Genomic DNA, 14361 nt, shown 5'->3' with positions numbered 1-14361 from the left:
AGCGGATTACCAATCATTTCACATCTAACTACCAGTAAAAGCACTCTGGTTGGGTTCAAGGTACAGGCTGGGAAGTAAGTTGGGGAAGTGTTTTGCACTCTGTGTTGTACAACTCTGGGTACAAGCCAGATGTGCATCACTTGAAAACCCTGACAGAACAGTTAGTTATTTCTACCGACACCATACAAAATGTATTGTTGAAATAATGTACATTTAATTTGTACTTGTGTGTTTCTGCTTTTCTTTAGTGGCTCCATCTGACCATGTTCAACTGAGGGCTCCGCTAACCTCAACGACCTCTGGACTTTCAGTTGTTTTTAGGAATAGTTTTGAAAAGCTATTGAGTTTTAGCTCAGATATAAGCCATTTAACGTTTCATTTTACATTAGAAAACTGAACAGTGTCATTCAACCTATTTCATGTTTAGAATATTGCACTATTGCATTGATTTCATCGTCTTTGTGATCCACGTTAATGACTAAAAGTTTTTTGTCTACAGGGTTTATTCCATGTTAATTTCAATCTGTCGGATATTATGTGTATATATATTTACCTTATATTGTTCAATTCAAAAGGTTCTGTTATTATTTTATCAAACATTTCTGCGCTTTTGGTCACTTGTGTGGCCTAGATTATGATAAAACCCTAAATAAAACACATGACGGTATATGTAAATATATATGTGTGTGTGTGTGTGTGTGTGTGTGTGTGTGTGTGTGTGTGTGTGTGTGTGTGTGTGTGTGTGTGTGTGTGTGTGTGTGTGTGTGTGTGTGTGTGTGTGTGTGTGTGTGTGTGTGTTGGAAGTTCAAATGATTCCCAGTTGCACTACAATTTTACTTGAACAACTTCTAGTGGTAACACTTTATATAAGGTGCTATAATAAATAGCAAACTAGTCATTACCTAACCCTTTGTTAATATTTGTTAATTGTTTCTAAAATATATTTTTGGCACAAATTAATAGTTTTTTCATCATTAATTAAATAGTAGTTTGCATAACCCTAACCCAACCCTAACACATGACCCTAACCCTAACACCTGACCCTAACCCTAACACACGACCCTAGCCCTAGCCCTAACCAGCAGCGACACTCTGTGGTCGGTGAAGAAAAAACGATTAGCTTGAAAAGAAAAAAGGGTTAGGTTTGCTATTTATTATGGCACTTTATTATAAAGTGTTACCCTTCTAGCTTAAGAGTTGCTTATCTTTAAGCCTAAAAAACTCACAGCCTTAACACGTGGAGGCCAATATACACACACTTCAACAACCACCTAGTTCTCACTTTCAACTCAATCAGCTTGAACTTCCAATATAAATGTTGCTCTTTTCTACAATAAACCACTATTAAAGTTGGCCATATCCAATGTAAAGCCTCATAAATACAACCAGTGATTATGTCTTTTTTTTTTTTACTAAATAACATATACATAGGCCTATACTATAATTATGAAACACTGTGATCTGCTGGCCAGGGGGTCTTTGCTTCAAATGACAGAGCTTTGCGGATCTAGTGACCCTCCTGACATGTGATAATACGTCAGAATTTCAAAGTTAGCGTTGTGGGCCTGTCACCCTCTATAAATAATATGCTGGGCTTTGTGGCGTTTGCAAACGGGGACAGAGCAGTGTATGAATGACCTACTTCTCTAGGTGGCTCTCTCTTAGGCATGAGTCAGCGGGTGATGGACAAACCGCGGCCGGGGTCCTATGACATTTTTTAATGGTTAATATAAGTTGTTTTACTATCCGTGGGTTTATGGGCCCAATGATGGTACAGGATTAATGTAAAGAAGGTTAAATATACGAATGTGAAATTTTACAAGAATAATTCCTTGAGACATTGTATCGTTATTTGCGTGTCTGTCTGTGTTTATGTGGTGGTGGGGGGTGAGGCGGGGGCGCGAGGAATGCACCACCGCCATTGGTTGTTCATCAAATGGGCGGGGCTTGTTCCACTGTCAATAGTTTGATTTATTAAGTAAAAATATTATTTTTAAAACATGCTCCGTTATTATGATCACACCATGTGAACAGTGTCAAAATATTCACGATATCTTTGTATGGAGCCCAGACTATTATATCAGCTATCACAGAATAGTTGATACCCTAGTTGATGTCACGTTGGAAAAACCCTTATAAAATATGCAGCAGTATTGCCAATCATAAAGTTAAAAAAACATTATTCTGTCAAGCTGTACTTTTGCACGCTTCCATTCGGGGGCAGACAGCGCGCGTCCGCTGGGCTGACGTTCAGTCACGCTGGCCCACATTCAGACGGGGCTCATGAATATTCATAAGACGTGTGGAGGCTACGTAGCCAGTGGTAGGAGCGGCTGGTTCCTCCCTACCACACCATTCCCTCCGCGGGTGGAGAAAGCATTCTTCCTAAAGCAGCAGGGATTTCCACACTGCTTCAACCGGATATTCCCGTCCGAAGCAGGAGAACTCCCGCCGCTCTTACCGCCCAACCGGGACACACATTTCCTTTTAATTTTGGATAATATAAATCGAAAAATAAATAGCATAGCTCACGTTCTTACATAGGTCTACCAAGCTGATATGGTAGATTACCACGCTGCCAATAACCAACAATACACGGCCGAAGGAACACCAATCTACATGGAGCAAGAGAATGACTGGGATCGGGACCTGCTGCTGGACCCCGCCTGGGAGAAGCAGCAGAGAAAGGTAGGAACCGAGTCGGGGGGCACCGAACCGGGGGTACCGAGAAGGGTGAGGCTGACGGAGGAACGGGAGTGAAAAAATGGCAGGGAAAGGGATGGAGAGGTCGCGGAATTCAACGTGGGCCCTGCTTGGCTACTGTCCGGCAAATCACAGGAACTATATTTCTAAACTATAACTACTTTATTGGTGTCCGCACTCCGTTGGACACGGTTCCTGTGGGTCTTTTTCCTGGGGTTTGATGCTCTGCTTTAGTTGTAACTCCACTCCCCGCTTTGAATGAAGCCAGCCTCCAGCGGTCTGCTGCTAATCTGCTGTGTAGCTGCTGTTTTAATGTTGGACGGACTCCCTCTTAACACATTTTGCAAGCGATTACAAGGGGGGCATATGATTAACCTAATGCGTCTTGGCGATCATATCGTGTTCTGGCTTTAAAAATAGTAAACGGACTTGAGTTTTTGAGTGTGTGGGATGTAATCGTGCCACTGCGCTTCTAGCAGGCCGATAAGAGTGAGAAGCGTTTAGTTTCCACTGCCAAGTCCCCTTTCTCTGTTGCACATCGCCACGGCCTTCTCACACAGTCACCCCCATCATGGGCTACCAAGCCCCGCACACGGCGCTGCTGACCCACTTTACAACCACGGCATGATTACAAATTAAATCACTATGTGAGCCGCTGAAAAAATAGAGATGCAGTGACTGGTGAGTCAGTCGAGTGGAAGAACTGCGGTGTGTGTGATGCTAACTGGGCCGGGTCTCCGTTGGACGTGATTCACCGACTAGCCAGATGACTAGCATTGTTTCTCCCGGAATGACAGCCTATGATCGTTTATGCCTTTTCTGTAAAGGTACGACAATGAATCGTCAATGAATCGTTATCAAGTCAACCCGGTAAACCGTCTCATCGGCTGTCATTTCAACACAGTCATTGAGGCTACGATGTTTGCACAATGTTTGTCCAGAGGCCACCTAGACCAAAGTTTATGCGTCGGCTAATTTCCCTTCCATTCCATGGGAACATGTAACGTGGGCAAATATTTACACAGGAATAGTGTCAAGATAATCTTCTTTCGTATTGGTGCATCGCTCACAATCAACGTATAGATGAGAATACCAGGGAACATTCACGGGTATAACATACCCGAGATTTGCGAAAAGGTTTTGTTTCAGCCAAGTTTGAGTTATGTTGGCCCGGGAGGTGGGGGAACCAAGGGCACATTCCTGTGGTGTATTCACCCTTGCTGTGCCAGTTATTGCGTAAAAATAGGACACACACACACACACACACACACACACACACACACACACACACACACACACACACACACACACACACACACACACACACACACACACACACACACACACACACACACACACACACCGGATTTAATGAGTGTGGGAATAGGTTTAGTTTTGTCTTCGTTGTTTATATGGAAAAAGTCCACAATGTATGCTTGTATGTATGCTATGTATGCTATGCTTTAGTCACGTATTTGAGCAGAGTTGCTTCTCAAGGTGTTTTTTCTTTTTATTGTATTGATTTTTTACGAGGGCACTCTGTCATTCATTTGCAATGTTGCGCAACAATATTGGAAAAACTGTCGGTAACCCAACATACACTGTGTAGTTCTAGTCTACAACATCCAGTTGACCATTTAGGTGCCAGTTGGTATAAGATGGACAATAACCTCACCTTGTCACTCTTCTTCTGCCAGGCTGAGCTCGGCTTGCCTGACAAACCTGTAATTATGTAGTTTCTCATGAGGGAGGTATTGCCCACATGCCCAAACACGTTGAAGTGTGCAGTGACTCCACCACTCTTCCCTTGCAAACTCCCAAGAGGCTGCATGCAAATCCTCAACACTTTGACAGTTCTTCTGGAGCTTTTATGGGACAATATTGGCATTGAATTGTATCTACTGATCCACTTTTCTCTGAGACAAAGAGAAGTACTGCATATTTGGAGGTACTGAATCTATTGCAGGAAATGGTTAAGTGGTACAGGAAGTGAGGCAGTTCACCTAACAAAGAGTGCGTCAAGCAGTAGTTGATTGAAGATGTCTTGTTGATGCAAAAGCTGGGAATATCAGACATTTAAACAGTAAGCCACATGGGCCCTAATCGCCTAGCGGCCAATTCAGTTCCCCCTACCATTAAGTGCTTAGAAGCAAGATGGTCACTAAGATTTGCATATGGCTTATGTTATGATTGGATCTTCAGACCAGTACTGGGTTGTGGTCTAACATCCTGTATAGACATGGTGGGTATTGTAGTTCTTGGAACACATTCAGTCCCTGGCCAATCAGAAGCTGTCAGTTTTAATCGTTATGAAAATGCGTTTCCTTTGCTATCTATGTAGGAAGCAATCGAGATGCTCTGTGGTGAGGAAAGACGGGGCTTAAAATGCAAATCTAGACGGGCTGCATTCTGTGTGTGGGGCGGTTCACCCAGAATGGATGCAATGACTGAGGTGAGACATGCCAATGAAATAACCAAGGCCTTGGCACGAACACCAAATCCACCTGTGGAACCAAAGTCCCTGGGCATCTATGGGCTTGCGTCACGTTTGTGTCTCTTCTTGGGTTTACTTATTTATTTATTTTTTTGTCTCGTGAAGCAATGAACAGCGATTGGCCTGACCAGCATTTCATTCACTAGCAATGCGTCAGTGTCATTTGTGGTTTAGATGAGTGGTTTGACTCATCATAATTCACAATTTCATCATCTTTTGTCAATAACGGTCGCATTGGGAAATTATCCTTCAGGGGACAACTTGGTTACATCTTGGTGGGGGGAACGAAATGGGGAATGCTGTTTCAGTCTCCTTCCCCCAAACCCTAGCCTGTTTTGGAAGGGGTGTGATTTAGGCCCACTGGTCTCAGAACAGATCTAAGTTTGACTTCCTGCTCTAATATACAAACTCCACAAGAAGCAACTGGACACACAACTTGTGTGTGATATATTTGCCGTTTTATAGAAAGTGTTGATGTATGCACTTTCATGTCTTAATATTTAATAAAATATTTAAGACTTAAAAAACAAAAAAAAAAATCCTGCCACACAGGATATGATGCAACCGTTCCTTGTACATTTTAACAAAGGTTGCCACCTCCGTGGGAGACCTGGCGTTTACTGTAAGCAAGGGAGTGGGCCTACTATTAAGAAACCACGTTGAAATTTTAGTCTGCGTTTTGTATGCATTTTCTCCTTTACGATGTTGTGTATGAACTTGAATCAGCAGGCCCGGCCTGTACTCGTATTGTAAAGTTGTAATATGAAACTAGTTTGGGCGGTTTGGCGAGTGTAATATTGTGATAAAGGCTTAGGTTTTCCTGTGTCTTGACATTATCTTTCCTGGTGAAATTGGACCATCACTTTTACGTTTTTATACCGGCCCTTAAAGTGTTAACATGCTCAATTCCAAAGTATCACAGAGAGCATTGGGTTGGAAATATCACAGACATGATGATCGAGTTAGTCAATACTTTCCACCTCTAACACACACACACATATTTCCATTGCGGCCAAGGTGGGCAGCTTGGGAACAATATCGGTTTGTTAGGTCCCGCCCACTGTCGCATGCTTCTGGTGTGACTGGCAGGCCGGCCAAAGCAGTCACTTGGCAAGTGAGAGGAGACATTTTGCTGAAGGAGTGCTTTGAATAATGCTCTGTGTGCCATCACCATTGACCTACTGCTACGACTACTACAGATATGGGCCCTCCAGCTATTCTACCCTTTCTAATGAGGAACAGTAGAAGAAGCAAGCCATTTGTTGGGGGAGCTGACGCCTCCTAGCACGAGACTCTCCGATCTCACCTAACAATAGAATGTGTTGAGGAGAGAGGCAGGAGTGGCAGCCGCTTTGATTGGCTGGTTTTATTTTTCCTTTTGTTTGTGGGGTGATTGGCTGATGCCGTGTAGCAGGAAAGACCTGATTGGGGTGCGGTGTTTTATTTCAGGAATTTACTCTCTCAAAGCGTCATTCTGTAGACCTCTGTCTTGTTTTTTTTACGGCGTTTGCACGTTGGCCTCACCTTTTGCCACTATCAAAGAAATGGAACTGTGTGAATGGCAAGAATGTTTGTCCTGCAGATCCTGTCGTTTGTTCGGCCCTTTGCTGTTTTTCCTGTAAACAAGCTGAAACAATAGGCTAACCTTGTTCTTATCATGCTGCTATCTGTGCGCCACAATGCTAACCTCTGAATGCAGATTAAAGCCTCTAATCTCCCCGACCTTGCGATCCTCTATTGCCTGCGATCCTTTGCAATTGACCACTATGTGTAGCGGATATTTGCCTGGATTATACACATTCTTTTGTTTGACTGGCAAGCCTTCGAAAGAGTCCAGTTCCCTGGATTACATCATCAAGCAAACAACCAATGAGGACTCTGCAACTTATTACCTTGCTATGAGGACATTTGACGGATGATTGATTTTGAAGATGACGAACTTGTGAATTAAAAAGCCAATATTGATTCATATAAACTGATATTTAGTGCACCAGAATGTGTGGTCTTTTAGTTTCCAGTAGCTGGCAACAGCAATATTTTAACCTCTTAATGTCACCTTTGCCTACTTGGACTACAATATGTAGTCGTACAATGTCTTACGGTTGGTGCAATCCCAGTGAAATTACTTTATGAGGTACCATTGACATGTTGCCACGCCCTCTATATCCCTGACAATATCCTGGACGGCTTCCAATAAGCAGCCGGGGTCACCCCGAGACCATGGCGCTACACACGCTGTAATCCCCCCCCCCCCCCCCCCCCATTCCCAGCTGATCCCGGGCCAGCTGTGGCATCCCATTTAGCCCCGATCCAGAACCAAACTACCAACCGGGCGCTCGCTCAGCCCAGGGCGGTCAGCTGGCCAACGCGGCTCGCTGTAGGACAATGGAATCCGAGCTCTCTCGCTCGCTCTCTCTCTCTCCCTCCCCTTGCCCTTTTCTCCCTCTGTCTCTCTCCCACAAGCCCCAGTGAGTGAGCGAGTGGGGAAACATTCCATTGGTAGGCCATTGTAGTCTGCTCGGCCAGAAGGAGGAGGGGTCTCTTGCTAAAGAGGGGGGGGGGGGGGGTGTACTTGGGGGTGGGGGGGGGGGGGGGCGGTCAGTGTTTAACTGCACTGTAATATTTTCCGCGTTGGAAGGATAAGGCGGTAAAAAGAATAGCTGTTACAAACATATTTTTAAGCACATATGATTATTTTTTACCCCTCAAATCAGCGGATGTAAGCCCCATGTTTAGTCGTTATGAGTCATAGTAAGGACTTATATTCCTTATGCACATCTCCCAAATAGGCACATTTTCCCTGGATGTGATCACATGTTTAAAATATGTGTCCGATGTCAAGTACTAACTTTATATTGTACCTGTGTAATTCTTTAGTGTGGCTTCACGGATGTTGTATAACGGTACCGTCCAGCTTCCTCAATACTTCAAACGGCTCTCATAATATATCACCCTACCCTAGAAAAGGTTTTCCGTTCATTGACCGTATCAGGTGACTAACTATCGCGACCGATGTTGGTGATGGCACTTTGTGGTTTACAGGCCTAATCCCTGTTATCTGGCAGGCGTTTATGAAGCTAAAGGGCTGACACCGAGGCTTTGGCACTGTCGTATCAACATGGCAGGGTTATGGACAGCGTTGGGTACAACTTGGCTCAAGCTGTCAACCGATGTCCCGAAGGTGTAGTCCCACAACATCTGCAGACACACACGCAAATATGGTGAACGGGGTGTTTCAATTTCTTGCTGTTATATTTGCTTCGACCATCATATTCCTAGAGGCGGTGATCTGGAAGTGTGTTATTGCCAAACACTGACTTGGCAAGCCGTAGCAAAGCCGTCATAAAGTGGCTTAAGGTTTCAAATCAAACCAGTGTGTAGAGTGGCCACTGTATAAATACACTCTGAAAGCTTCTTCAACCTGCTCAAATTCGTTTTTTCTTTGCTAGAATATCTCTATAAGGAAACGGGAAATGGTGTGTCCCCCCCCCCCCCGCCCCCCGCGCCCCCGCCCTAGGCTCTGTGCCGGGCCCCCAGAGGTTCTGCTAGAACGTAGGACTGATGGATCTGAGATTACCAAAGCAGTGAATCCCTGCGTCTCCCAGGCCTGACTCTGGGTGTGTTGCACATCGTTCTTAATGGGCCTGGTCTTGTGCCGGGCATGGTTGTCAGGATTAGAGCATGGCATTTCCTTCCCAGGAACTCTCGTCAGCTACAATGGCGGATAAGGCCTTCCCTTTGGGCAGCTGCCAGTATCCATGCAGAGCGGTTCTCCCGCGCATGTAAGCTTCCTTTAAGTCGGGAGACGATTATAATCGAATAAAGCAATTCATTTAATTGTGTTTTTGTAGACCTACTGATGGCTTACGTAGCACAAAAACGCACTACAGCTCTGTGATTTTAAGTATGGCTTGTGCGTCGTCTGGTATTTTGAGATGGCCACCAAACAACCTCATGGCCTCATGGCTACAACCTGATTCTACCAGGTGTGTGTGTTGCAAGATATCTCTGCATAATACCTAGGGATGGGCATTTGAAGAAATTTCCTTGATCGAGCATCGCTAGAGTTATCGATCAATTATCGATTAATCATTAACTTTTTTCTAGGCTATATTGAAATTCCCGTTGGTAGAAAATGCAGCATGTTTTTATCAATGAAATCTTTATTCCAACAATAATGTATGGGCCAACATTAATACAATACAGTTAACTTGAAGACCTACAACTGTTTAACAGTTTTAAAATAATAAATACAGGCATTATAGGTTATAGGCCTATGCGGCGCTCGTAAAGTCCGAACAATGCGCCTACAGGCGCTCTTAAAGGTTTGGAAACGATTCAACAAGACTAAATCTGTAGCCTATTCCAATTATAATAAGTAGCCAACTTATCGGACAACAATAATCAAACAAAGGCAGTAGGCTAAAAGTGGGCATAAAACGGTATAACTGTTTTGAAAAAACGGGGGGAAAAAGGCCGACACATAATGCCTATAGGCTGCAGCCGGCGCGCGGAAAAGGCTCGCAACAAAAAGATGAGCCACCCATTTACAAACAATTGCATGAACTAGTCTATCTAAAAGCAATACCTTATTGAACATATTATATATAAGGCTGAACTTGTTGCTAAAATATCACAGTTTTGGCAAAATGTAACGACTCCAAGAGGCACCAAGCCGAAAGAAAAGCGGAGCGACAGACAACACATTAAGAAAAAAAAGAGCGACTCACATACGGTGGTGACTGTCCCTACTGTCCCTAGCATAACTCCAGCCTACATATTTTTATTTAGGAATATAAGCATGTTAACATGCTCGCGGGTCAGACGTGAACGCAGCCTTGTAACTGTCAGTCCAGCAGCAGAAAACAACCCGCTCTGACGGGACCGAAGTTGCGGGGATGCAGAGGTATTGTCGCGCTAACTTTGACAGGAACCTTCTTCCATTCACTTTCCACCAGTCGGCAGGGTGGTATTTCTCCCACATAGACAGTGATATTCAATTAAATGCTTCAAGACTCACAGTATGCAACACAACGTCCTTTTGATCGATAACAATATAAATTGATCGACGCATTTCTTAACGATCGATTATCGAGCATCGATTAATTATGCCCATCCCTAATAATACCTACTAGACCCGAATCATTCAAGAGTAGACAAGCCCCCAATCTTCTTTGAAACAGTTTTTGTTTTGTCGAATAGCTTTTAATTGATTTATTGTTCCCCCTAAGAGAGATCCCAACCTGTAGAGCGAGCTCAAACCACATGTGTTTTATGAGAGCAGGAGAGAGAGTCTGCTGGCTTCCAGGCAAGGCTTGACAACAAAGGCATGTGTGTTTAGGTGTGGCGATGTGTGTGTAGATGGCTGTGTAAATGGGTATTGAGGGTGGTGGGCTGTGTGTGGTGTAGTGTGGCGGGGGGGGGGGGGGGGGGGGGGGGGGGGGGGGGGGTCGACTTGCACTTGAAAATGAGCTTGGTTCCTTTTCGATTTTTTTCCAACAGTCGCATAGCTGTGGCACTCTCTTGCTTCTAAACACTGCAGAGTTAAACAAATACGGCTTGTTGCAGGTTATAATAGCCCTCTGTGAGCGTGTGAGAGACGGCTAGTAAAATCAAACCACTTTTGAAGGAAATTATTCTGGATCAAGACCCATTTTAAAATGGCGCGTTCTTCACCTAAAGGCACGTGAGCCCTTTTTGCATGAAGTTCTGAACACTACAAGGCAGGGAAAGGCGACGCATGCACACAACCTGCACTTTATTCACTGTGTGTGTGGGTTGTTGCTACAGGCGATCTCTTCGGAGAAACCTCTTGTTAACTCTATTCTCACCGACAGTCACACGGCGAGAAAACAGAAACAGTAAGAATGTGTTACAAGAGTAGACGGCCAAACCGCAGCGATGGAAATCTTGTGGCGAGCGGTGTTCTTAGAAACGGTTTGCTGCACGTCTTGCTACAAGCGCTGTCTTGTCTGCAGTTGAACTCGGGGCACCAGCGAAGTTTTCACACATGGTGCATAGGTGGATGTGGTGGGCGGGGGTGTTAGCACCTGTCTGAGTGATGAGGTGAGATTGAGCGATAAATCATCGCATAGCTTGGTACTGGCAGACTCATGGTGAGCTTACATCATGGGAAAAGCCTTTTATTTTTATTTTATATGTTTTTGATCTGAACGACATCTGGTGGACCACCCTAACCCACGTGGAAACACACACTCACTGCCAGTGTAGCGATTACACCCATTCTATCCGAGCTCAGATGGTTAGATTATACACTGTTGTCATGGATGGTGGCAGGTGATGTGTGTGACCAGAACCTCAACCCGATTCTCCCAACTTTTGCTTTGAATTGTGGGCAACGAATAACGTCAATTGGCATGTCTGGTTGTGGACAGAGATACTTGTGGCAGCCCGTCTAGCCAGGCATGCTACACTGAGGCAGCTGCTCGTGGTACCAAGTCCAAATTGAAACTTCTATATATGATATATAGCTAACACCTGATAGGAGATGATGCATGCTTAGTTGCCAGTGCAACCCAGCCCAACGTACATTATCTATTGACCTTGTTTTAATAGCAGGGCCTCACGAGTGGTTACGTGTTATCCAGACCGTGCTTTTTTGTAGGTAGCAAAGACTGACAATGCTTTTCAAGTGTCCATGTGTCTCTGATTTCTTCTGCTAGCTCACTGCTATATTATTTAACAGCATGCTTACTAGGGCACTAGGCTAAAGGCCACACTCACTCACTCACTCACTCACTCGAAAGTAGACATTTTCAAGGAGTATGAGCCTCTAGCGCCTGCCAGTCGATTGACCAAATCCAGCAGACAGGAAGCAATCATATTAGGATGGGAGAGACATTGTAAAGGTAATTTGTGGGTAATGTTTTTCCACTTGGCCCAGCGGTTCCCTATCTCTCGGTGTCCGGCGTCTACCCATACAAGTTCCACAACACATTACAGTATCATTAAATATTTACCCCGACTGCCATGCCCCACTGAATCGACCGCAAACATTTAATCAACCCTCCCTTCCCTCAAAGTAAACCAACTCTCTCTGAATTCCTGCGCAGCACTCTCTCTGTCAGAAGTGTTTGTCGTCGACACCCTCGTGTTTCCTATCATCGCACAAGCTCTCTTTGGCGGCGGGGCATTCGTCTTCGTCTCCTAGGTCTGTGTGGTCATATGTGTGTCACTTGTGAGGTTTTTGTTTCCTCATTGTGTGTCAGGCATGAGTGACCATGGGACTACAAGTCCCATGTTTGAACAGGACCGTAGCCATGCAATCCAGCGATCACCACCGCTGCGCTCAGACGATATGTAATTTAGCTGCTCTGAGTCTACAGGCGCTGCAGAGTGATATTGTTTTGCTTGGGCCATGTGGTGGAGCCTTCCGGCCCCTGATCCTCTCACCGACTGGAGAGCCGTGTGTTTGTGTGTCAGTGTATTCTGGGGACCGCTGCGGGTTTGATGATTGATCTCTGCTGCAGAGTAGATAGGGGGGGGGCCTTCGGAGACTGCATGCCATGAGGCCAAACGTCAGACAGCCAGACAGGATGGATACACTGGCCCATCCTTGGGGCTGGGGGGGGGGGGGGGGTGTTAACCAACGCTTGTCCAGAGAGGACAGGGATGTTTGAGGTTAGATGGAAAAATCGACAGGAATGGACCGACGGATAGAAGGGAAGAATTTGTTTTCCAATTTGGAAAATACTTGAAACCTCATGTGGTAATAGGATCCGGGGCGAAGCGTCTCGTATATGACACCTCGGTGGAAACACGAGGAGACGCAGTAGGAGGCTGGTCCAGAGATGGTGAGATTCTCTGCATCACATCGCGTCAGGCACATTGTAAAGCGACGGGCAATTAAGACCCCCATCTGGTGCGATGGTGGACGAGACTGAGCTGTAGCGCAGAGGAAGTGACAGTTCGTTGCTTCTTCCCAGTGGTATGTTAACAAGAAATAGGATCTGAACACGAAGGCCCGGCCTCCAACCCCGCCATTAGCTACCGGGCAATCCGTCCCGATGAGAGGCATGTTCCACGTGTGCTCCCAGAGTTCAGCCCCATTAGACACTGCAGTGCTGCTGGTGGGTTGAGCCGAGCCTTCCTCCGAGCTTCAAGTAAAGTTATTTTATCTTCCACTGAGACGAGGCCTCTCCACAAGGCGGGGAAACACAGCAGGGTGCGAGACATGATGTTTGCCGCCTCCTTTCATCGGGAAGTGACAGAACCCAAGGGGGAGGGAGAGAGAGGGATGTGCTTCTCTTTTCTGTCTCATTGAAGTGGAAGGAAATCCGTATTTTTTGTTGTTGTGGTTAACCATGTGAAACATATCTTGGGTCAAGGTTTGACTCGTGCATATATCGAGTGACTAGTGAAGCGTTAAACCGTTTGGGTCCAATGTTAGCCAGGGTCACGCACAGTGGAAAAAACGTAACGATGAGGTCCACATGACCTGGGTGGAATCAAGTCAGACCAGCCTCCTATGTTTTGGAATGATGCGTAGGATGAATCGGCATACCAGTGGGTAGGGTCCACTGGGAATACTAGCATGCTGCTGATTCATCCATCATACATCTGGATGGACACGCCCATGGGTGATGTCGTAAATTCGTCCATTTTTAATGGCTTGTCATGGCTAACCAACGTCACATCCTGTGGTAAAACAGGCACTCCCTTTTAATCCGATACTCCAGAGCATTTAGCCATCTTATTGAGGCAGCATGTCGGCTTTCTGTGTTACTGTTTGGCTCTTCCCCACAGGCAGAAGGCTGAGGTAGTCGCGTAGCTCCTGTCTCCCCCATAGCGGCTAATGCTGACCAGCGTCCCTCCCTCTCTGGGAGGAGGGGGCGAACCCCAAGGTCTCGTGTCCGACCAGCCGATGCCTGCCCCGTCAGCCTAGCAACCACTTGTAAAAAGTTGTCGTCAGGGGCTGTGCACAAAGGCGCCTAGTGTAGGCCGCTGGGTTTGTCCCGGTGCTGTGTGACACGTGAAACCCCCAATCAAACCCAGCCCTGCTGCCTTGCTGCTGCCGCGGCGGCGACGGCGGCTGGGTTTTACTCCTGGACATACTTGGCAGACGGAACACAGCGGGTTTCCAATGCTGCTATACAATTGGCATGGGAAACGAGCATTTGGGCTGCATTGCCAAAAGCAAAAAG

At 45.7% G+C, this 14361-nt stretch overlaps 2 protein-coding genes across 3 annotated transcripts in view; both read left to right on the top strand.

Annotated features, from left to right (window-relative positions):
- The window catches only part of zgc:85932 (uncharacterized protein LOC405875 homolog), a 16668-nt gene extending 16005 nt beyond the window's left edge, over positions 1-663 (top strand). The window contains exon 20 of the mRNA XM_056611500.1: positions 249-663. Coding sequence (XP_056467475.1) covers positions 249-275 — 27 coding nt within the window. The 3' untranslated portion in view covers positions 276-663. The remainder of the gene's footprint in view (positions 1-248) is intronic.
- A 1677-nt stretch (positions 664-2340) lies between these two features.
- The window catches only part of actn4 (actinin, alpha 4), a 49368-nt gene continuing 37347 nt past the window's right edge, over positions 2341-14361 (top strand). Inside the window, exon 1 of one of the 2 annotated variants that reach the window (XM_056610369.1) lies at positions 2341-2688. In XM_056610369.1, the coding sequence (XP_056466344.1) occupies positions 2560-2688 (129 nt within the window). In that variant the 5' untranslated portion in view covers positions 2341-2559. The remainder of the gene's footprint in view (positions 2689-14361) is intronic. The other variant, XM_056610368.1, reaches the window with a different exon arrangement.

The sequence above is a fragment of the Gadus chalcogrammus genome, chromosome 16 (assembly GCF_026213295.1).
Source record: "Gadus chalcogrammus isolate NIFS_2021 chromosome 16, NIFS_Gcha_1.0, whole genome shotgun sequence".
NCBI lineage: Eukaryota > Metazoa > Chordata > Actinopteri > Gadiformes > Gadidae > Gadus > Gadus chalcogrammus.
This window is presented reverse-complemented; position numbering and strand designations above follow the sequence as displayed.